Source organism: Mercenaria mercenaria, chromosome 3, assembly GCF_021730395.1.
Source record: "Mercenaria mercenaria strain notata chromosome 3, MADL_Memer_1, whole genome shotgun sequence".
NCBI lineage: Eukaryota > Metazoa > Mollusca > Bivalvia > Venerida > Veneridae > Mercenaria > Mercenaria mercenaria.
In genome coordinates, this window is record NC_069363.1 from 6,598,672 (window position 1) to 6,624,238 (window position 25,567).

General features: G+C 34.6%; 1 protein-coding gene across 1 annotated transcript in view; it reads right to left on the reverse strand.

The window, feature by feature from the left end:
- Positions 1-25,354, reverse strand: part of LOC123525514 (rho-associated protein kinase 2-like) — a 62,871-nt gene extending 37,517 nt beyond the window's left edge. Inside the window, exons 1-9 of the mRNA XM_053537807.1 lie at positions 25,336-25,354; positions 18,083-18,106; positions 10,971-11,059; positions 10,305-10,413; positions 9,702-9,860; positions 7,831-7,911; positions 6,919-7,084; positions 5,890-5,996; positions 2,669-2,819 (exon numbers count right to left, since the gene is read on the reverse strand). Coding sequence (XP_053393782.1) covers positions 2,669-2,819; positions 5,890-5,996; positions 6,919-7,084; positions 7,831-7,911; positions 9,702-9,860; positions 10,305-10,413; positions 10,971-10,972 — 775 coding nt within the window. The 5' untranslated portion in view covers positions 10,973-11,059; positions 18,083-18,106; positions 25,336-25,354. The remainder of the gene's footprint in view (positions 1-2,668; positions 2,820-5,889; positions 5,997-6,918; positions 7,085-7,830; positions 7,912-9,701; positions 9,861-10,304; positions 10,414-10,970; positions 11,060-18,082; positions 18,107-25,335) is intronic.
- Positions 25,355-25,567: the final 213 nt, after the last annotated feature.

A 25,567-nucleotide genomic window follows, 5' to 3' on the forward strand; every position in this document is an offset into this window, starting at 1 on the left:
CTCTTGCGATAAAACAAGCATTTTCTTAGATATGACCTAGTTTTTGACCCTAGATGACCCATGTTCAAACTCGACCTAGATTTTATCAAGGCAATCATTCTGACCAAAATTCATGAAGATCAACTGAAAAATACAGCCTCTATCACATACAGAAGTTTTTTCTTTGATTTGACCAAGTGACCTAGTTTTTGACCTCAGATGACCCATATTCAAATTCGACCTAGATTTCATTAAGGCAATCAACCTGACCAAATTTCATAACAAGAGCTGTCGGAGGACAGCAACGCTCGACTATTCAACAGCCTTGTCAATTGAATGAATACAAATGTTGAAAAAGGGGCATAATTTTGTAAAATGCAAAGTAGAGGTATTGAACCTCTGTACTGCATGTCATATCATGACAGTGAACAAGTGTGTGAAGTTTCAATCCTTTCCGATTTGTAGATACTGAGATACCAGCTTACATACAAAAACTTAACAAAAAACTGCTAAGTCAAAGGGGCATAATTTTGTAAAAATGCCAAGTAGAGTTATGGGACCTTCACAGTGCATGTTAGATCATGACAGTGAACAAGTGTGTGAAGTTTCAATCCATTCCAATTAGTGGATACTGAGATATCAGATTACATACAAAAATTTAACCAAAAACTGCTAAGTCAAAAAAGGGGCATAATTTTGAAAAAAAAGAGAGCAGAGTTATGGGACTTGCTTAGTGCATGTCAGATCATGATAGTGAACAAGTATGTGAAGTTTCAATCCATTCCCATTAGTAAGTACTGAGATACCAGCTTACATACAAAACCTTAACCAAAAATTTCTAAGTCGAAAAAGGGGCATAATTTTGTAAAAAAGCAAAATAGAGTTATGGAACCTGTGCAATGTAAGTCAGTTTGTCACAGTGAATAAGTGTGTGAAGTTTCAATCCATTCCCACAAGTGGTTACTGAGATACCAGCTTACATACAAAACCTTAACCAAAATCGGGACGCGGACGCCGACGCGGACGCGGCGCCGACGCATGGGCGAGTGCAATAGCTCACTATTCTATGAATAGTCGAGCTAAAAATCAATGGAAAAAAAAAAGTCTCTATCGCATACACAAGATTTTTCTTTAATTTGACCTAGTGACCTAGTTTTTGACCTCAGATAACCCATATTCAAAATCGACCTAGATTTCATCAAGACAATCATTCTGACCAAATTTCATACAGATCAATTGAAAAATACATCCTCTATTGCATACACAATGTTTTTCTTCGATTTGACCTAGTGACCTAGTTTTTGACCCAAGATGACCTTTTTCGAACTTGGTCTAAATTTCATCAAGGTAATCATTCTGACCAAAATTCATGAAGATCAATTGAAAAATACAGCCTCTATGGCATACACAAGGTTTTTAGGTGATATGACCTAGTTACCTAGTTTTTGACCCAAGATGACCCATTTTCGAACTCGGCCTAGATTTCATCAAGGATATCATTCTGACCAAAATTCATGAAGATCAATTGAAAAATACCGCCTCTATCAAATACACAAGGTTTTTCTTTGATTTGACCTAGTGACCTAGTTTTTGACCCTAGATGACCCATTTTCGAACTCGGCCTAGATTTCATCAAGGCAATCATTCTGACCAAAATTCATGAAGATCAATTGAAAAATACAGCCTCTATCGCATACACAAGGTTTTTCTTTGATTTGACTTAGTGACCTAGTTTTTGACCCAAGATGACCTATTTTCAAACTTGGTCTAAATTTCATCAAGGTAATCATTCTGACCAAAATTCATGAAGATCAATTGAAAAATACAGCCTCTATGGCATACACAAGGTTTTTAGGTGATATGACCTAGTGACCTAGTTTTTGACCCGAGATGACCCATTTTCGAACTCGGCTTAGATTTCATCAAGGTTATCATTCTGACCAATATTCATGAAGATTAATTGAAAAATACCGCCTCTATCGCATACACAAGGTTTTTCTTTGATTTGACCTAGTGACCTAGTTTTTGACCCCAGATGACCCATTTTCGAACTCGGCCTAGATTTCATCAAAGTTATCATTCTGACCAATATTCATGAAGATTAAATGAAAAATACAGCCTCTATCGCATACACAAGGTTTTTCTTTGATTTGACCTAGTGACCTAGTTTTTGACCCGAGATGACCCATTTTCGAACTCGGCCTAGATTTCATCAAGGTTATCATTCTGACCAATATTCATGAAGATTAATTGAAAAATACAGCCTCTATCGCATACACAAGCTAAATATTGACAGACGACGGACGAAAGACGACGGACATCGAGCGATCAGAAAAACTCACCTGAGCATTGCTCAGGTGAGCTAAAAATAGAATCATTTAATTCATCCTTTACCTTAAATCATACTCTAACAAGAAGAAAACAAGAGCAGCTATTTATTTAAGTAAACTTTGACTAAATTACAGAATATAGATATTTTTGCAATGCCAAATATTAACTATATTTAACATTACAAATGGTTTGCATTAAAGAGTATTTGCATTATATGACAAACTTACGAGACATATAGGCCTATTTGTAACAATGATAACACATTAAATTTTGTATTAATTTCCGCGGGTCTAAACAGTTAGCAAATAAAGTAAAAATAAATTCCTCTTTCAAAGAAATAGTGAATGTTTATAAAAACCTCTGATGGCTTCCATGTTTGCCTCTTCTGTAGACATAAGGATATTTTTTTTGTCAAGATTGAACTTTGCCACGGTTTCTTTATGTGAACCACGTTCAGTCTCCAACTTTTTTGCAAAGTTCTGCAACTCCAATTCAGCATGCTTTTTACCCTATACAATGGACATATCAATTAATTAGGGCATTTTACAATGACATTTTACATAACATACAGATTATATCTCTAAATTATTTGGTCATTTTAAACTGGAATAAATAATGCTCTTATAAATAACTTATTTACACCAGGAACTTAAAATGACAATAATCATCTTAGTTAATGTCCTTAAAATATTGCTTGTTAAATATGACAGTGAATTAATGCTATTTCACAAAATTAATATGAGTTTTAACAATCTCTTAGTTTGTTGAACTACTCCCCTATACCAGTAACAGTGTTATAGTATACTCGAACCCCATTGTATCGATCCATTCATTGTATCAATCTATTTACGAATCTAGCGATATTTTGTAACGAGCGCCCTCTACCGATTAATTACATTCACAACTGTGTCACGGGTTACTTTCAGTTTCTGTTTGGCGGAGTTTTACATGAAAAACATGTTCAGAGCAGTGGTAAGTATCATAATTCAAAGTTTTACAATAGTTTTTAACAAAATCTTACTGTACTGTGCTGGCTTGTCACTTAAAATGAAAATATTTTCCTGATTTCATGTCCGTCTGCAAAACAAGAAGTCACGTGACCACTTCCTGTCAAAATTTTCAACTATGGAACGCCGTTCCCGTCATAATTAAAAGTCAAATTTTAGCATTTTTTCCCTGAAATTAGTTTTTGTGTAGCTTAACTTGTATCATCAATAAAATAAAACTGTTTCATATTTTGCAGGAACCACAAGTTAAACGAAGACGACTTCAGTATGACCGGTCTAACCTTCAAAGAGCCCTTGAAGCAACTCAGAAAGGTGTCTCAGCATATAGAGCTGCAAAGTTGTACTCTGTACCACCTACCACACTCGGAGATCGCATAAGTGGACGGGTAGATGTTGACTCCAATGTTGGTCATGAAACAATTTTTACAAGGCTAGAGGAGGAGAAGTTGTATAACCACATTACTTACATGGCTGGGATTGGATTTGGTTACAACAAGACATCCATACAGTACATGGCAAAGGATTATGCTGAATCACTTGGTAAATCTGTAAGGGCTGAAAAATCTCTGAGTGATAACTGGTTTTATGGATTTACAAAACGATGGCCTGATCTCAAGACAGTGAAACCTCAGAAATTATCTATTGCAAGAGCAAAATCTGCATCGAGGGAAACACTTGACAAATACTATGAGGAGCTTGATGCAGTGTTGACCTCACACAATATTAAAGACAAACCTCATAAAATATTCAACATCGATGAAACTGGTGTAAACACTGAGCATGCACCTCCGAAAATTGTATGTAAGAAGGATACTATTGCCCAGAATGTAACCTCTGTGAGGTCATCAACAGTCACAGTGATAGCAGCTGGGAATGCAGTAGGCCAGAGTATCCCACCTTATTATGTATTTCCAGGCCAGAGGTAGAATAATGATTTCATGTGTGGTTCCTGTCCGGGTTCTGCTGGTGCGATGTCAAAGTCCGGATGGTCGAACTCTGCTGTATTTTTGAACTACCTAACAAAACATTTCATTTCATTTGTGACAACCAGTGATACAGATTGTCCTACCTTAATTCTGTATGATGGCCACAGATCGCATATTTCTCTTACTTTGACAGATTGGGCCAAAGAGCACAACATTATTCTATTTGTGTTACCACCTCACTCAAGCCATTTAACCCAACCTCTTGATGTGGGAATTTTTGGACCCTTCAAGAAAATGTATTCCCAAGAATGTCAGAAATACATGAAACTAAATCCTGGAATTAACATTACAAAGTACAATATTGCTGAACTCACATCAAAGCCATATCTAAAAGCATTGACACCTGAGAATCTTATATCTGCTTTCAGACGTACCGGTATATTCCCATTCAACAAGTTTTTAATAAGTGATTCACAAGTGGCTCCATCAACAATTTTTACAGAGAGCCATGAAGAAACTGGGTGTGCAAATACAGACACCCTTTCTGTTGAATCATCTGAAAAAGGTGCCACTGATTTTTTCTCAAAGAGGAAAATAACAAAGGCAGTGCCAGTACAACCAAAGAAAAGGAAATTTGTGCCACCATTTAAAGTGTCGGGAAACCTTTTACAAGAAAAGAACATAGAACTGCTGTCTGAGAAAGACAAGTCTTCAAAACTACAGGTCACTGAGAAAAAAGTTCCTGTCAAACCTAGTGAACCTAGACCTGGAACATCAGGCTTGAACAGAAGTGGAGGTCCAATTAATCTAGTGGCAGAGGACACAGAATCTGATGACACAGAGGATGAAACAACAGATGAGGAGAAATGTTGTATGTGCAACAGATGGGAGCCAGCAGATATAGACAAATACCCCTTTGTTACTATAGTGTCATGGGGTCAATGTGACAAGTGTTCCCACTGGACACATTTAAAATTCTGTTCCAGTGTACGTGTTCTACGCCGAGACAGTGAGTTCATGTGTCCGCACTGCCTGCCAAGTGATAACTAAAGTGAAATCCAAAAACACAAAAATTGGTCAATGTGACAAGTGTTCCCACTGGACACATTTAAAATTCTGTTCCAGTGTACGTGTTCTACGCCGAGACAGTGAGTTCATGTGTCCGCACTGCCTGCCAAGTGATAACTAAAGTGAAATCCAAAAACACAAAAATTGTAAATATTGTTTATTTGTTGCAATTAATAGTTGGTCGTCATGTTTTGGTGTTAAATTTTCCAGAACTGTAGTTAAAATTGTTAACATTCCATATACTTATGACATAGTGCCTATACACAACTTTACTAAGATATGACACTGCTGGCTTTCCATAGTTTGAAAAAAGATGAGTGATTTTCACAGTAGCACGTTATAATGGAGTGATCTATTTTTTACCCAGTTTCTACACGGCTACTTGTTTTTGACGGTTTTTGCCAGATAAAAGGACATTTCCTGGGGATTCTTTGAATGATTAGAAAGGCGAGGGATTAAATGATTTCATATTGGTGAAATATAAAGGTAAGCTTTATTTTCTTCATTGCACTAAGCGGTAAACTTTAACTAGATCGATACAGTGGGGTTCCAGGCTACATGTTCACATGATTTCAAACCTTTTCTAATGTATTGATACTGTCTTGGAGTTTATGAATTTCACTGGCGTTATATCTGTCTCTGTCCTTTGCTTTATCTAGTTCTGTCTGTAGGTAGCGGATACGATCTGAAAATATATATAATATTTTAACAATGAAATGTTGTAAATGATTCTTTATAACAAATAATCTTACACAGAATTTTCCTTTGAACATTAAACATTATTTATAAACTAATTTTACATATCTTGAACATAAGAAACTAAATCAATTTAAACTTGCTCTAAATTTAGTCTTTTTTGGAACATGTATACCTTCTGTTTACAAATGGAAAGGGAACTACTGTCCTGTGTAATAAAAATATATGATGGAGTGTCAGGCAATTGAGCTGCACCATGAAAAAGCCATTCAAAGCCTATTGCAATTAAACCGTTCGTGAACAGCATGGATCCAGACCAGACTGTGCAGATGCAGGCTGTCTGGATCTATGCTAGTTGCAAATGCACTATGTCGGTTTTCTCATGGTGCAGCTCAATTTGTTTATGGGTAAGAGATAAGATGCAAATAGAGTTACGTGTAAAAATCACATTTAAGTTACTGATATACCTTTAAACTGACGACACAGAGTAGGTAAATTTACACACATATTCTCATATTTTTTGTCTCAGCACTATTTTTGACATAATGCAAAATGGCAGTCTGCATTTAAAACTTTTTCCATCATAAGATTTTTTTCATCTATCATTTAAAATTCAAACTAGTGTTATTCAATATTCCCATAAAAGTAGATATTAAATTACGTTTATCACAACAGAAAAAAAAGCAGTTTTTAAGATTATGCCAATCAGTAAAATATGCTGAGCACTGGTGACAACATACTACATGCTCATAGTCAGAATTTCAGGTTAAGTAATTATACCTAAATTCATATAATGATACAATGCTCTAAAACACATATAACTGTGTCATATTATTTTCTTCTTCAACTAAATTGTTCTGCATTTTTTCTTAATACAGACAGATCTTGTATTGCCTGTAAGTTAAGCTTACCATGAAGTTCAGCTGACTGTTCCGAAGCCTGGTTTCTATTTAATGTTTCACTCTCTAGTGCGAGTCTAAGATCTCTCAATTCTTTTTCTACCATTGATTTGGCACTCTGTAGATCACTGTATTTACTGTTCAGTTCCTGGTAGCTGTGCTCTGCTACTGTCATTCTCTGTAAAACATAAACCTTTATGTATAGCAGGCAAACTGTTCACAACCAAAACAAATCTTTCTTCCCATCAGTGAATAAATCAAAGAAAGATGGCACTGATGACATTCTGAACCCAAAGTAATTGAAACTAGAAAAACATTTTGTATGATTTTGTTCTGATACTGATACTCCAACAGTATTTTAATTAATTAATAGCAATCAAAATGATAGTTTGTCCTGTGATCACCTTGCTCCGTGATCGCCTTGTACTACGATTGTCTCGCCCTGTGATCACCTTGCTCCGTGATCGCCTTGTACTATGATTGCCTCGCCCTGTGATCACCTTGCCCTGTGATTGCCTTGCCCTATGACCACCTTGCCCTGTGATCACCTTGCACTACGATCACCTTGCCCTATGATCAACCTTCCCTATGATCACCTTGCCTTGTGATCACCTCGCCCTGTGATCCAACTTATCTTTTGATTCACTCTCTTGTGCTCTACATACTAATTACGACACATTTCAAGAAGTCAGAATCACAGACACTGCATAGAAAGAAAATTTAACTTACTTTATTTTCCAAACATTTCGACCAATCACATCATAGGCTTGTATAAACAGGTTTCAATTTTGAAATTTTCTTTTAAAATAAAACTGTATTTCTGAAATAATGCGCTGCAATTACTTCCAACCTTTGATATGGAATCACTATTAGAAAACACCGCAATCTGAAGTCTATTACTATTACCTTCAAATTGTAACATACCTGCTGAATCTCTGTAAGTTGTTTCTTGGCTTTGTTAGCATTTTCTTGTTCCTGTCTGAATTTTTCTTTGCTATCATTTAACTGAAAGGGAATGAAATACAAACATTCATACATCAAAAAGGATTAAAATCAAAGGCCTGAAGGGCCCGAGTCGGCTAATGATTGATGTACTGACAGTATAGTCTACCAGTTCAGTTTGTTTTTAGTTTTTTTCTTAAAATTTCATAACACAGCTCGATATTAACCCAAAATATTATAACCGGATACGATTACACTTTTCTCCAGTTTCAACAATATATTTTACAAATTTTGATGATACGAAGACATTTAGCAGCAATTGGCAGTATCTGACATTGAAGTTTACGGTTAAATTACCTCTTATTTAAATCTTTTCATAAAAAAGTTGTTTCGTTTCGTGAAAGCAGCCAAACATAGACGATCTACTTTCGATTTCAAAAACTACAAGAAAATACAATTTAATGTTTCGCCGATTTGTTTATTTCTCGAAAAATAAGAATTAAAATCATTTTTAATATCAGTAGTAACTAAACAAACCAGTAAGAGCTTCTTCTTCCGATAATTTATCCGTTTACTGACTGCAAAATTCAACCCACGCAAAGTTTATACAAATCATACGATGCGTGTTTACGTTCAATGTGGGAGAATTAAGGCTGATCGGCTATGTTACCTAACGCATCCAGACGATTCAGATTTTGTTTTTAAAAAAGCATTGTGTGCGTTTCTGTAATTTTATATACGTTTTTATATGCTTAGAAATTATTAGACATGCGTATTTGCATTATTTCTATACGTAATTTACGCTAATACGCATCTTATCTGGAGCCCTGTGGAACTATTTTTTGTCTTTCGCTGGATGTTACCCAAGCTTTGTAAGCCTGCGCAATTCTTAAAATGCACATTTATGCTTAATGAGTTACATTCGAGTATTGCACAATTACAAGTCATAAATATGACAGATTACATCGTATATTGGTCATAGCAAAGGGAATTGACACAACTTAACTTCATTCATTCAGTGAACTGTTTGAAGTTTGAGAAATTTAATGGAACTACATCCCTTCACGTGTTATTCGGTCCATTTAGAAATCGCTGAACAGCACGGACTCGTCAAAAGGCTTTCAGCCTTTAGCCGACTCAAAAATGGGAATCTAATATAAAATCAATGGATATTAATTACCATAATATTTCAAATTCAGTTGCTGAGAAATAGACTCATTTAAATGATTCCAATAAAATTCTACATAAAAGTTATCTGTCAATGGTTGTAATCAACATCAATTTCTTTACTGGTTGGTGTGATAAACTCAACAATAATCGCTATTTTCTGGCACTTTTTTTATTCTTCTGAGTAAATGTTTCACAGTTCAGCAAAATACAGTACATGATAGCAAACTTCAGCTTGTCGCTTTTCCATTAACATTATATTTAGAAATGGGACACTTTCAATCAAGAGGCCAAGAATGCATTGCAATAGTCAAAATCTGCATCTGATTTTTTCCCCAGTTATTTAATTATGACAGGCTTTGTTTCTGACCACTCCATGCTGGATGGCTTCTTGCCAACTTTGAAGCACAATTATTTTAGAAACCTTTGGGATCCTTTACAAAACAGCCTTTTGAATACACATAGCAGCAGAATGTCCTGGATATTCCAACAGTGATTTTTAGTAATATATTACCTAAGACTTTACTGATTTTTTTCAGGATTTTCATTAGCTGTAGAGACTGAATATTTCTAGCCATTAGTGAACTTCATTTTAAGAAAACAAACTAGTCAATTTTATGAACAAGTGGCGACTGTACCTATGGGACGATCTTGCCAACAAGTATGAAAAGAAAGAGATTTCCTACCATTTTCTCCAGGGTTGAAACTCTTTCATTTATATTCATTTTGTTGGCCTCGTTATCTCTATTTCTAGAAATCTCATTGTCAAGTTGTCTTTCTCTCTCCTTTATCATCATTTCTAGTTTACGCTTCGTCTCAGCTTCAAACTCAAACTTTCGTTGATACTGAAACAGAAAACTGAATTTTAACAGATGTAGTCTTTCCATTGATCTCACTTTCAATTATTTTTCTCTGTGCAGAAGTTGTCATGTAGGTTTACACAATTTATTAACCAGTTCTAATGGAAAAGTACTGACCCGTTCTCAAGAACTTAACTAGCTATTTCTACATATGAATGAGATGGAGGAAATATGAGCAGACACACACACTCTCTTCTGTTAAATTGTTATGGAAGAACACACATCACCTGGGGATCCAACTTCTCAAGCGACAATCTTGTGAAATATATACACATCAGCTTTAGGTATTATTTTTGTAACCACTCTGGCTATGTTTACATCTAAAATTTCACATAAAGACTTAACTGACTTTACTAAATTCAGCATTTTCTTATTTATGAAAAGAGAATCAAGCTATTACTACAAATACTGAGCTGATCTGTATATTACCTCTTTGAGGTCATGTTTAGTCAATGCCATATTTTTTTCCAGGTCCCGACATTCCCGCCTCAACTGTCCTTCTTCTGTTTGAATTCTATCACATTCGTTCTTCAATGACCTGAATAAATGAACAACAAAATGGTTCTTGAGATTTCATAAAATTTAGGAACACATATGTTGCAAGAAAAGATGCAGTATTTGAAGCTAGGCCTAATAAATTTCAATTACTGGCTCCCGAGTCAAATACAGGAATAGTTTTCAAGGATATATAACTAAGGGTCATAGTGGGGTGCAATTACAGCTATTTTGTGCAAAACAACTCCAACTCCCATTTTATTATACTGAAACTTTACAAAATCAAAATTACTATGATACTAGTATCAAAGGTCAATCAGCTTTTACTACTTTTCATGCATTCACTTACAAAATACAAAGTGCTCACTGGTGTCTCAAAAGTTCAAGACTTTTGATTTATAAAACAGTTACTTGTAGATCAGTCCAAAATGCAAAAAGGGTATTGGTCAGTTCAGAAGCAATCAGGTCCTGGAGACCTGACACTTGGGGAGTATGGGAGAGGGGTTGACCAAATCTATTTAGCTGCTTTTAAAAGATTTATCATAGTTATGCTACTTTTCAGCTTCTCGTATCAGCAAAATAAACACCATGGTTACATACATGAATTTTTTCTCCCACTCAGTACTGTTAGATTTGGCAGCCCGCAACTGATCTTCAAGATTCCGCAACTTTGGTTCTAGGTCTGAGTCCTGTTAACATTCAAAATAAACATTTAGAATCTTGTAAAAAAACAAAATAAACAAAATCTTGTGAAAAATAAAAATACATTTTCATCTGCCAATGAAATCAAACATTTTCGTATTCTTTTCAAGATACTGTGGTAAACCTGGGTTTTGGCTCAGAAATATTTTGCTTTTTGTAAATATCTAAATAAATAGTTTTAGTTACCATGTTCTTTTACCGTACATTAAAGAATACATTATGACAGAGCTTTGCTGAAAGTTTGACCCTTATTGAGTAAATATTGGTCGAGTTATTCCCAAAAATATACCTAAAAAACTCCCGACTTCGAGAAAGTTTATCAGCAGAAACCATTAAATGCTCCTAAATACATATTTTATATTTTGCCATGGTATTTCCACTTTCAATATATTGTAAATATATGTCTTAATATTTATGTAAAGTTTGAGGACATGACATTATGTAGCTTTAAAGCAATCTTGAAAAATCTACTTTGCTTACATTTTGCTAGTCCATTTCTTATGTGACTAGAGCTGGCCAATGAAAATTATTTTAAAAATATTTAGAGATATTGTTCAGGTCTGAAACTTAACTGTCATGTCAGGGATATTAATTTTTAGTTATGTGAAATTTTGTAGATTTTTTAGAAGCCCTGTTCTGTTGCAATCCTTTAAAAATGGCCCTTAGATGTGAAGACTGATTTGGCAGCCATATTGGATATCTTTGGGAGAATTTGTGTGTCCACTCTTTGACACTTGATTTAAGTGCTTTTAAAGCCTTATTTGTATTTTGAAATATACTGATAAGGTGCAGTTTTTCTTCTAGTTTGTGTTTATGTAATTGGTTTTTGATGACATTTATTCTGTTTCTTGCATTTGGTGAGAAAAGTTTTACATATTTGGGAAAATGTCATTGACCAATCAGATTGCAGCATTTTTGGTGCTTCTCTATAAATATGGGCTTATCAGTTACTTCTTGGCTCTTCTAGTTTACACTTTTGGATTAAACACTTCACTTTGTTAAGAAAATATTGAAAATTTGGAGCCAATTTTAGGAACTTTGGACTTTATTTTTTATTGGGGAATAACTAGAAATTTGGAGTTTAATTTATTTGCTTAAGAAAATTACTGGAATTTACATGCATTAATTTTATTTGGACTTTTCTGATAATTTTAACTTAATTGCATAACTGGTGTATATATTAAAAGCAGAAGTTTAATTGTAGACATAATTTAGATCTTTGTAAATGTGAATGTGTGGTTATGAGAGGACTTTAGATTTAATAGATTTATAAAATTGGACTTACTCTTGTGTTTTCATTTAATTCTACATGTGTTGATTTTCTCCAATTTATAATCTAAGTGGTGTTATAATAATTAAACTTATTATTACAGCACTTGGCATTATATTAACTTTAAAATAGCCCAGAAAGTGGCTTTATAAGGAATCTGGCTTTTCCTTAAATTAATTAAGCCAGTGGTGTCGGTCATCCTGAACATTTACCCCCAAAACTCGAGCAATAAGAACATTGCCAACAACCACATTTTAGGTCCTCGTCGAACAATTTAACCCAGGGACTGGGGTTTACTACAAAATTGGCGTCAGAAGCGGGGATTTCATACAGGAATATTATTTGGAAATAATTTATACTGCAGGAATCATTTTTAAGAATCGGACCTCAGCAGTTCAACAGGACCTCTGGATTATACTCTTATCTTTGAAACATAGGTGATAGTAGGGAAGACCTGTATTATACACTAGGCTTTCTTCTATCGTTTATTGCATCACAACTCCTTCTTTCTTGTGGTGATAGTGTGAAAGGCCTGTGAATGAACTAGGCTTTCCTCTATTGCTATACAAATCTTCAGTTGGGTGATTGGGCCTGTGATTATTAAATCAGGTCATTCACTTTTTCTGAATTTCCAAATCCTATCATAGTGTTAAGGGCAGGGGAGCACGGCATCGGTGCGCCTGCCACAATTTTTCAGACTTAGTGTTAAGTGCAGGGGAGCGCGGCATCGGTGCGCCTGCAACATTTTTTAAACCTTAGAGTTAAGAGCAGGGGAGCACGGCATCGGTGCGCCTGCAACATTTTTTAAACTTTAGAGTTAAGAGAAGGGGAGCACGGCATTGGTGCGCCTGCTACATTTTTTAAACCTTAGAGTTAAGGGCAGGGGAGCACAGCATCGGTGCGCCTGCTACAATTTTTCCTAACTTTAGTTGTAAATGCAGTTGAGCCTTTAGTCTTTGCTCCTGCAACATTTTTTCCTAACCTTAGTGTTAAGAGCAGGGGAGCACGGCATCGGTGCGCCTGCTACATTTTTTAATCTTAGGGTTACGGGCAGGGGAGCACGGCATCGGTGCGCCTGCCACATACTTTAAACCTTAGAGTTAAGAGCAGGGGAGCACGGCATCGGTGCGCCTGCAACCTTTTTAAAACCTTAGAGTTAAGGGCAGGGGAGCACGGCATCGGTGCGCCTGTACATTTCTTTCATAACTTTTGTTGTAGATGCAGTTGAGCTCTTAGTCTTTGCTCCTGCAACATTTTTTCCTAACTTTAGTGTTAAGAGCAGGGGAGCACGTTATCAGTGCACCTGCGATCATTACTAATCTAGTGTTAAGTGCAGGGGAGCACGGCATCAGTGCGCCTGCTACATTTTCTTTAAATCTTAGAGTTAAGGGCAGGGGAGCACAGCATCGGTGCGCCTGCTACATTTTTCCATGTATTTTACTAAGTTAAATGTTATAATTAATCCCATAGATGCTCTTTCTTCAGCTTTCTAAAGTGGATTATCATAATTGTGGGATACTTACATCAAAAGAGGATTTAAAACCAAAATTTTGTGACAAAGGCTAAAAATCTGTATCTAATGTACAGAAAAGCTATATATCATTTAATGGAGTAGACAAAGTGATTCATGAAAGTATGTAATAAAGTGATTTAAAGTTGATTCTAGAATGGATTTTAACAGTTATTCTGGGATGTTATGTTGAAACTGATACCAGTATAGGAAATTGTGACTTAAGATAGGAATCACACTCCAGAATATTTCCACAATTCTGAGACAAGTAATAAAAAGTTAAGGCTTTGGAGTAGAATCTGTAGACATGGTGATTCTAAAATGGATTTAATAAGTGACATTAGGATGGATTCTAGAATGAATACTGACTTTAATTCTGGAATGTATGTAGGAATTAATTCCAAAATGAGAAATTGTGACCAAGATTGGAATCACACTCTTAGCTACCTGAACCAGTATGAAGGAGACTTTTATGAACCCAGATACAGACTACCTACCTACAATGGGAAGCAAGGTTATTTTGAGGCTTTCTTATGGCAGCTACAACGGTTTTCTAAATACTATGCATGGACAGATGAACAATATAGATTACAGTTAGATTGGCCTTGAAAGGTGATGCTGTGAAATTTGCCTCTACCTTATCCCCAGATACACGTGAAAACACACAGACACTCATTGAGGCTCTAACAACTCGTTTTGGGCAGAGTGCGGTGTCAGAAATCCATAGGATTAATTTGTACAGTATTCAAAAACACCCTTCTGAGACACTTCAACAATACAGTGCAAGGGTAAATCAGCTTATGGCAAGGGCATATCCAGGGATGATTGGATTTCAAATATACAAACAACTTACTGTGGAACACTTTCTAAGAGGACTTCCAGACCAAAGACTGGCTTACGATGTCCTTACAAAGAAACCTAGGGACATTTATCAAGCTGTAGAGATGATTACATGGTTTGAGACCTGTAAGAAAAATACAACTCGTTTCATGGGGAAAAGTACTCATGTTGGGCGCCAGGGAGAGGACTTTATGACGGAGTACAATCAATGCAAAAGTGTGTTATCAACATTTTGCACAGACTTAACAACTTCCCTTTCAAGAATCGAGGAAAGTGAAAAGAACAAAACTTCAAGCTCAAGCATACCAACAATGAAGTATAGGTCACCATCTAATAAGGATCGTGACAAGCAGAGGAGACAACTTTTGACCAACTCATCAAAAAGACTTTGTGACTATAAATGTTAATTTAACATGTTTCCATCTATATTTGACTATTTCATTATAGCCATATATGATGAATTTTGCTGAAGACAGTGACTTCTTTTGTAAATATCTGTAAATATAAACTTGATGCTATAGGACCAGAATTGCAGAACTGTGCTGTCTATTCAAATGTGTGCTATTTAGACAGCTAAGACAATGTAACATTTTATATGATGTTTCCTTGTAAGAAAAACATCAATAGATTTGATGGCTGGAATCCGTAAACTTCAAGAAGAGTAATAGATGACTTTGAGAACTATTGATCGTGAAGTGGCGGACATCAGAAGTTTAATTTTGTGTTGAAAATTGAACCGAACTTTTCAGATCAATCAGACTAATTAACTTGTAAGACTCTTTATAAAGTTCATCTATGGTTTTATAGGACTTTGAACTTTATTGAGTATTTTGTGCTATTTCTATTTGTGATGGATTGGGTGTGTCAATTTTTAAAGACTGTCTAGCCGACTGTTATTAACTTTCTTGTTAATGAGTTTGTAGGTTTTGCTGGGATTTGTTGAGAAGACCGCCTGCCTGCTGATTCTGGATTTAGCATGGTACCGTTCAAAGGAATTGAGCTAGGATTTACCATTGCACCGTTCACTGGTGGACTGGATTACTTCTGATTTGTATGAAAGGCTATTTTGAGTATTTCTATCTTACATTCATAGTGTATCCAACAGTTATATACTGTGTAAAATATAAATACTTCTGATGCAATATGGTTAGAGATGTGATTCTTAAAGATATTACTGTTTGGTATTTTTGATGTCACTTAAATTAATGCATTCAAAAGTTATGCATTTCTGTGTATGTCAAGTTTGTGACTGTTCATTCAATATTTAAATTGCCAGGTTGAACACTTACCTGTCTCTATATTGTTTGAAGTTTGTCAGTAGATTGGTAATACTTTGCAAGTCTGCAGGTGCTCATTATGTTACATATGGTGAAAGTACATTTATACCTGATTATGTTCAATTGTTCATTATTTTGGTTTGAGATTTAATGATTTTTATTGTGAATCACAAATTATTCAGTACAAGTGCATTTTAAGGTGTCATATTGGCAATAGTGTCATTTGTTTTGTGAGATACTGGAATAAAGAGTAAGAATTATTTCAGCTGATATAGAATTGAACCAGCTGATAGCATATTGCTAATATTTGTGTGATGTTGATTATTGCTAGTTTCATGCAATTTTAATTAATATTGTATTTTTGCCAAAACCTCAGTATTACATAAATGTTGTATGTGACATTCCGAGGCCGGAATGGAATGCATTTTGGTCAAATGCATTCTTTCCAAAGGGGGGAGCTGTGTGGTAAACCTGGGTTTTGGCTCAGAAATATTTTGCTTTTTGTAAATATCTAAATAAATAGTTTTAGTTACCATGTTCTTTTACCGTACATTAAAGAATACATTATGACAGAGCTTTGCTGAAAGTTTGACCCTTATTGAGTAAATATTGGTCGAGTTATTCCCAAAAATATACCTAAAAAACTCCCGACTTCGAGAAAGTTTATCAGCAGAAACCATTAAATGCTCCTAAATACATATTTTATATTTTGCCATGGTATTTCCACTTTCAATGTATTGTAAATATATGTCTTAATATTTATGTAAAGTTTGAGGACATGACATTATGTAGCTTTAAAGCAATCTTGAAAAATCTACTTTGCTTACATTTTGCTAGTCCATTTCTTATGTGACTAGAGCTGGCCAATGAAAATTATTTATTAAAAATATTTAGAGATATTGTTCAGGTCTGAAACTTAACTGTCATGTCAGGGATATTAATTTTTAGTTATGTGAAATTTTGTAGATTTTTTAGAAGCCCTGTTCTGTTGCAATCCTTTAAAAATGGCCCTTAGATGTGAAGACTGATTTTGGCAGCCATATTGGATATCTTTGGGAGAATTTGTGTGTCCACTCTTTGACACTTGATTTAAGTGCTTTTAAAGCCTTATTTGTATTTTGAAATATACTGATAAGGTGCAGTTTTTCTTCTAGTTTGTGTTTATGTAATTGGTTTTGATGACATTTATTCTGTTTCTTGCATTTGGTGAGAAAAGTTTTACATATTTGGGAAAATGTCATTGACCAATCAGATTGCAGCATTTTTGGTGCTTCTCTATAAATATGGGCTTATCAGTTACTTCTTGGCTCTTCTAGTTTACACTTTTGGATTAAACACTTCACTTTGTTAAGAAAATATTGAAAATTTGGAGCCAATTTTAGGAACTTTGGACTTTGTTTTTTATTGGGGAATAACTAGAAATTTGGAGTTTAATTTATTTGCTTAAGAAAATTACTGGAATTTACATGCATTAATTTTATTTGGACTTTTCTGATAATTTTAACTTAATTGCATAACTGGTGTATATATTAAAAGCAGAAGTTTAATTGTAGACATAATTTAGATCTTTGTAAATGTGAATGTGTGGTTATGAGAGGACTTTAGATTTAATAGATTTATAAAATTGGACTTACTCTTGTGTTTTCATTTAATTCTGCATGTGTTGATTTTCTCCAATTTATAATCTAAGTGGTGTTATAATAATTAAACTTATTATTACAGCACTTGGCATTATATTAACTTTAAAATAGCCCAGAAAGTGGCTTTATAAGGAATCTGGCTTTTCCTTAAATTAATTAAGCCAGTGGTGTCGGTCATCCTGAACATTTACCCCCAAAACTCGAGCAATAAGAACATTGCCAACAACCACATTTTAGGTCCTCGTCGAACAATTTAACCCAGGGACTGGGGTTTACTACAATACAGATGAGCAATTTCCGAAGGATTAAACTGGAACCATTGTAGTAAATAAAAACTTTCCTTTGTGGAACGAATAACAAGTTAAAGTTTTCAAAGTCTGTACTTTTATCAAAAAATCTTTACCAACACATTTCAATCATCCAAATATAACGTTGCTATTGCTCTTGCAGTCCTAATTCTATTTTTATCTTACCTTAGGGTGAGATATGACACAGCCCTGAAAAAAAAACATTTTTTTAAAAATTTCATATATGATTTAACTCACATTAAAATGATATATGATAAAGAGTTATCAAATGACTTAAACAATAGAACCAGTTCATATCATGAAAATATGGCCAATGTTTACAATTGCAAGACATCCTGACTGTTTACTTATTTCATCTAAGACAAATATCACTATTTGAGCACACAGGGTTTGTATGATGCTACAAAATTTCACACTCTATCAAATGAAAACTGACCTGCCTCCAGATGTATGCCATAATAACAAACTTTTAAAGACAAAAGACAGATATGATTTCAACATCTTCTAAATATCTGTAGGGCTAACACAAAGACAGCTTTTCTTCATATCTTACAGCATACATGTGGGATTCATAAAAAGATTCTGCCTGACATTCACTGCTTGCTTCTGTTTTAAGAACTGGAGGAAAAAGAAAGTATTTTCTCTATTACCCCTGCCCCCTCTCACCCCACAACCATAAATCTGGAGGCACTGGTCCTAAAGCATTTTTTTCTTTCTAAATATCAAGAAGATACTTGGGCATAAGCAAGACCAAAATGTGTGTGTCAAACACAAAGCAGGCAAACAGATATCACTATCATTTTAAAGCAGCAAAAATATAAAATGTAATTATTATATCACTGTACAATAAATGTAAAACAATGGATGACATCAATGCTCCATTTGCAAAAAGTCATCTTTTAAAAGCTCAGTTGTAGAAAAGACTATTGGAAATATCAAAATGAGTTTGTCCTTTACAATGCATTTGCAGCAATGTCTTGGAGTATTAAGAATTTTCGTTCTATTTGCACTTATTAATCAGTGTGCAGTTAAAATGTAATGAAGCCTTTTTCTGTTTAAACTTTTTTAGACCTTATTATCTGCATTTTAGTTTTCTTAATTTTTCTTATTAGGAGGTTAATATATGGCTAGGGTATACTGTCTGAGGACTCTTGCATGAAACAAGTAGTGCCATTTTGGGCAAAGCACACACCAGCTCTTTAATAACCTTTCGTTATGTACCTACACCTCAATTTCATGTATTTTCATTTTTCATATATTCAACAAACTGATATGTATCTGCTTCATTGTATTTTTCATCTGTAATGCCATTCAAATCTACCAAACAATAAATATGTATTTTACAACATTTCAGCACACAGTCAACAGCAATATTGTTGCTGTTATTTGACAGTTATGTCAGAAAACACAGATTTTCCAGTTACCCAGTGCCTTTATCAAAATGGCATACGAGACGCACCTAGCCATAAATGGTACTTCAAAGCATCCGTGATCATAACAACTGCTATCAAAGGCATTTTTGTTACTATTTATACGATGGTATATTACAACTCTTATTTGAGACATGCATAATGTAAATTCTGATTAAAATCTGTAGACAGTCAAGGCATGAAGTAAGTAAGACAACGTCAAACTTCAGTTTCCATTCTTATTCATGCAAACAACTATATATATACAGAAACTAAACACTTATTCACCATTAATTATAATACAAAGTAAAGCAGGGTGGTCAATAATGTTCGAGTGAGACAGTTTGAGTGACTTGTTTCTTTGGGGTTAAGCACAGTTTTTCAACTGTATTTCAGTCATGTAACAGCAGGCAGTTTATCTAACCAGTGTTCCTGGATTCCATACTGTTCTCTGCAAGTAACTGCCAACTTCTCAAAAGAATTATAACACAATGTCTTTTATCAAATTGTCATGGAGAACTTGCCACACCCAGGGATCAAACTCATGACCCTATCATCCATAGATCTGCACCCTCCTTATTGAGCTAAGCAGGTGGGATACAGTTCGAGTGAGCAAGTAGGCATGTACGTATTCTCTCAAAGGAAGTTTTTTTCAATAGTTACCGGGAAAAGGTCAGTAATTTGGTCAAAGTCATGCTTCTCTGATGTAGTCAAAAGAAGTTCCAAGTAAAAAGGCAATAATTTTTCAATGTTCTTTTTTGCAGTTTCATCAGAAAACATTCTGCAAGAAATAAAAAAGTTTTCATGCATATATGCCATCAGTAGAAAGCTGTGTAGATCAAAATGGGAAGTAGGGGATTTGTGTGGACAAATGCCACTATGCATCTATTTTAAGATATAAGACCACTACTAGCTGGCATTTCGGCAAGAAGCATATTTTCTGATCTTTATAAAAACTAGGTGTAGGAAAAAGTGATGTTCTACAAAGCTAAACTAATAAGAAATTGCCCTAGTTGAACGATGAATGAGTGACCCTTAACCTAAACAGTTGCCATGTCCTGGCTCCCAGTTCTTGTTGACCACCCTGACAATAGACTTACCCACTAAAATATCAACAAGATGTGAAGGTCACAGAGGGTTAAAAGAACATGCTGGTCAACAGGTTAACATATATACAGACAACATAACTTTAGTTTCATCCTATACAACTCAGGTTTCATGGTCTAAATGAAAATTATGACATTAGAAATCTAATATCTACAGAAAAAGTGATGAAAAGGATTTTTGATGATACTAATTTCTCTACAAGTTACTGACAACTTTTCATATTAAACATTTTTTAGAGTTTGTAAGTATAAATCATCATTCAGGGAAGCATCCTTTAAATATTGGTGTACTAGGCCCAAGGTTATTGAGTTTGTAAACCCGTTTTAAACTCTAGCATCTATTTGTTTCTGAGCATAGTTATGAAATTGTCAAATGGCAAAGTAACCTTTAGAGACCAATCTTCAAACTCGGTTTTATAACCCCGGGCCAAGATATTTGAAAGCCTTAGGCTGAAAGTGATAAAATGAAATAAGAACAAGCAAATACTCTAAAAACTGGAGTACAATTTGTGAAATCTCTGTGACAGCCTGTGACATAATTCTAACAGTGACATAAACAAGAGGGCCAAGATGGCCCTAGGTCGCTCACCTAAGAAACACACCATAACAGTGTAAAACATGTCTGACCTAGTGATTTCATGGAAACAAATATTCTGACCAATTTTCATTAAGATTGGACCAAAAAATTGGTCTCTTGCGATAAAACAAGCATTTTCTTAGATATGACCTAGTTTTTGACCCTAGACAACCCATGTTCAAATTCGACCTAGATTTTATCAAGGCAATCATTCTGACCAAAATTCATGAAGATCAATTGAAAAATACAGCCTCTATCACATACACAAGTTTTTTCTTTGATTTGACCAAATGACCTAGTTTTTGACCTCAGATGACCCATATTAAAATTCTACCTAGATTTCATTAAGGCAATCATCCTGACCAAATTTCATAAAAATCAATTGAAAAAAACAGTCTCTATCGCATACACAAGATTTTTCTTTAATTTGACCTAGTGACCTAGTTTTTGACCTCAGATAACCCATATTCAAACTCGACCTAGATTTCATCAAGGCAATCACTCTGACCAAATTTCATGAAGATCAATTGAAAACTACATCCTCTATTGCATACACAATGTTTTTCTTCGATTTGACCTAGTGACCTAGTTTTTGACCCCAGATGACCCATTTTCGAATTCGAACTAGATTTTATCAAGGTAATCATTCTGGCTAAATTTCATGAGATCAGTTGAAAAATACAGCCTCTATCGCATACACAAGGTTTTTCCTTGATTTGACCTAGTGACCTAGTTTTGACCCGAGATGACCCATTTTCGAACTCGGCCTAGATTTCATCAAGGTCATCATTCTGACCAAAATTCATGAAGATCAATTGAAAAATACCGCCTCTATCCATACACAAGGTTTTTCTTTGATTTGACCTAGTGACCTAGTTTTTGACCCAAGATGACCCATTTTCGAACTCGGCCTAGATTTCATCAAGGCAATCATTCTGACCAACATTCATGAAGATCAAATGAAAAATACAGCCTCTATCGCATACACAAGGTTTTTCTTTGATTTGACCTAGTGACCTAGTTTTTGACTGCAGATGACCCATTTTCGAACCCGCCTAGATTTCATCAAGGCAATCATTCTGACCAATATTCATGAAGATCAATTAAAAATACAGCCTCTATCGCATACACAAGGTTTTTCTTTGATTTGACCTAGTGACCTAGTTTCTGACCCGAGATGACCCATTTTCGAACTCAGCCTAGATTTCATCAAGGTTATCATTCTGACCAATATTCATGAAGATCAACTGAAAAATACAGCCCTTATCGCATACACAAGGTTTTTCTTTGATTTGACCTAGTGACCTAGTTTTTGACCCGAGATGACCCATTTTCGAACTCGGCCTAGATTTCATCAAGGTTATCATTCTGACCAATATTCATGAAGATCAATTGAAAAATACAGCCTCTATCGCATACACAAGGCTTTTCTTTGATTTGACCTAGTGACCTAGTTTTTGACCCGAGATGACCCATTTTCGAACTCGGCCTAGATTTCATCAAGGTTATCATTCTGACCAATATTCATGAAGATTAATTGAAAAATACAGCCTCTATCGCATACACAAGCTAAATGTTGACAGACGACAGACGACAGACGACAGACAGACAGACGACAGACGCCGGACATTGAGTGATCAGAAAAACTCACCTGAGCATTGCTCAGGTGAGCTAAAAACACTAAAATCAATTATGTTACATATTATAATAAATGCTTTTCGTGAAGCATAAATTATCTCCCCTTTTGATGGGCATTTTGAGGGTCATTACTCCAACCCTTCTCTGCCATATATGGGCTAAAATAATTATTATGTTGAAAAGTATTATATACCAAATAAAAATACTAGGCTCTCCTGTGTAAATGAAGTGCATGAGACCTATTTATGCTAAATAACTAAAGAATCATTGAGTATTAATATTTCTTTTTTTTAACAAAACTGGTTGTATGATATTTCAACCCTACCAAATGCCCGTTCCTATTTCAAAGGGAGATAATCATTACAAGAATCAAGAACATCTATTATAAGACAGTAATGGTATATGGATATAGAATCATGCACCTTCTCCCAGGTGGGTGGGGGAAAGAAAAACTTACATCCACAAAATCTCCCTGTAAAACCCAGCAGAAACAATCAGCAAGCAGGGAAATGGAAAAGGTTATAATTTTCTTCAAATTTTACAAATCAAGCTTTACCTCAAGTCTATAACTTAAGCTTTAACTGTTAACATTGTGTATATATTATACATGAGGTAGTAATTATCTATAATTGATTACGGTGACATATGAAATAGAATAGTGCTTTACTTAACATATTAAGATAATATATTAGACTAAATGAAAGATTGTTAAAGCTAATTACCTTTGAAAATTTATTAATTAATCAAAAGAAATGTGTAAACTGATAGTAAATCATATATACACTTATAGTTGAACGTTGTGCAACAGACATAGATCAGATTTAAATCTAGCAAGCTTTTTTGGACCAAAGAAGTCTAGCAATCCAGTTTTCACTGTAATACATGTTTTTTTTGTAACTACTGCCCAACATCCATGGAAAAAGGAAGTATGTTTCACTATCTTTACATAAACTGTTAAATTATTAATATCATGTGCTGCAATCAATCCATGCTATTAAATACTAATGAAAAAGTTAAATTCCCATTCATTTTATGTACAAAAGTTGAGATCAACATACTCATATCCTAATTAAATAACCCTTTTAGCCAAACCCTTAAAATTCTGTCCCCAATAAAGGTCAAGGATATAACTTTGCTATATACACAATTATATAAATCCCCATTGGCGGTGTGTGACATTGTTTTGTAAACCCCGGGGGCAGAATTCCCCAGGGAAAGCCAAGTGGTGACATTCTTTTCCGGGGTTGACAATTAATGTCACACACCTGCCAATGGTATTTTTTTTTTTTAACCAAAAAAAAAATAAACACAAAAAAAAAAAATATGTTTTTGATTCTTTTAAATTCATAGGTTCATCTTAGCGCGGAAATCTTTGTGTACACATTGAACGCGACGTCTTACATTAAAAATTATATTCGTAAAAGGGAGGAAATCGGCTAAAAAAGAAAGTAGTTATTTGCCCTTTATGACATTAAAAATTTCACGCGGTCACATGACCTGACAGTCACTTTCGCTTGGTAGGGTTTTTAAAAGATTAAAAATGTTTCTGACGTCAAAATTCCCCTTTTCGGGAATGGGATTTACCATTGTAAAAAAAAAAGTGAGGTTAAAACACAATTTAACCTTATCATGCTGGTACGACTGATTCCGCCTTTGGCCAGTGTAGACATGATCAGCACTTTTCACCATTCAGTCATTATCTTTTGGAAAGCACCCCTTTTAACTTTTAATGGTACTGCCCAAAATTGAAAGATGGAAAAGTCATTTAAAATTTTAGCAGGGAAGGGGTTAACATGTATATAAAAAAATTGTGATACCCACAATTCATTTTAATACATGAAGATGCTTTTTGCTGACATTAGTGAAACGGGTAAGTTTTCTCCATATTTTTATAAAGACCACATAAAATTTCCGTTAAAATTTTTTGAAAATAAATCTGGATTGGATTGTCTCTTTTTTGTTTCAACTTTGTGAAGTACAGAATAATCTAAATCGGGGAAAAAAATATCTTCTAACTAACTTACAAAATATTTTATGAAAAAGCGGGCCCTTTTCCCCTAAATGTTCTCAAAATTTGAGTTTTCCCCTTTACATTGACTGACGACTAAAAATTATATTTCTGTCGGAAAAGGCAGTAGTTTAATATAACTTCACAAACACAGAAAATTTCTGAACCCCTGCAATACCTACCCCTTTTTTCAACTCCTTAGCTGTAAATCCCAGAACCATTTTTAGACCAGGTAAAATTTTCTTGGCCCATCAAACTCTCTTGAAAAAAATTTCCTATTTCATAAAGCAAACATTCAAAAGGTTTAAACAGAATTCAACAAGTTTTCCTTCTTGCATTTTAAAAGCCTGCACGTAGAGCGGGAAAAATATGTGAAAAGAAATTTTTTCTTAAGTGCAAAAATTTTAAATTTTCATCTTGGCTTTCATTAACCTCAAATTTCTGAATCTATTTTATCACTTTAATGTAATTTTAATGTTCGGTCAGTGTTTTTTACAAAAAATTTTTTGAAAACACTTTTAAAACTTTAAAAAAATTTACTTTGAGATGCAGAGTTTTTCAAAAATCACTTTTAAACCCTTGTCACAAATTCTCATTTCTAATTAAAGTTTGAGAACCAAAAAAATTGTTGTGGGGGGTTTGGGAACGAACCCGGCGGTACAGATATTGTAAGTATTTTAATTTGTAGGTATTGCACTTGACCCAGCCGACAAAACCCTACAATCAATTAACCCCCTATTATAGACACCTTCGAACATAAAACCCCCTTACGCAACTTTATCCCCCCCACACCCCACCCCCGAAGACTTTAGGATTTTGCTTCGAAAGTTTATAAGCTACATACTTATTCAACATTTTATGGTCTAAAAAAAGACTGCACTCTTTATAGTTACCATTCCTAAGGAATGTGCG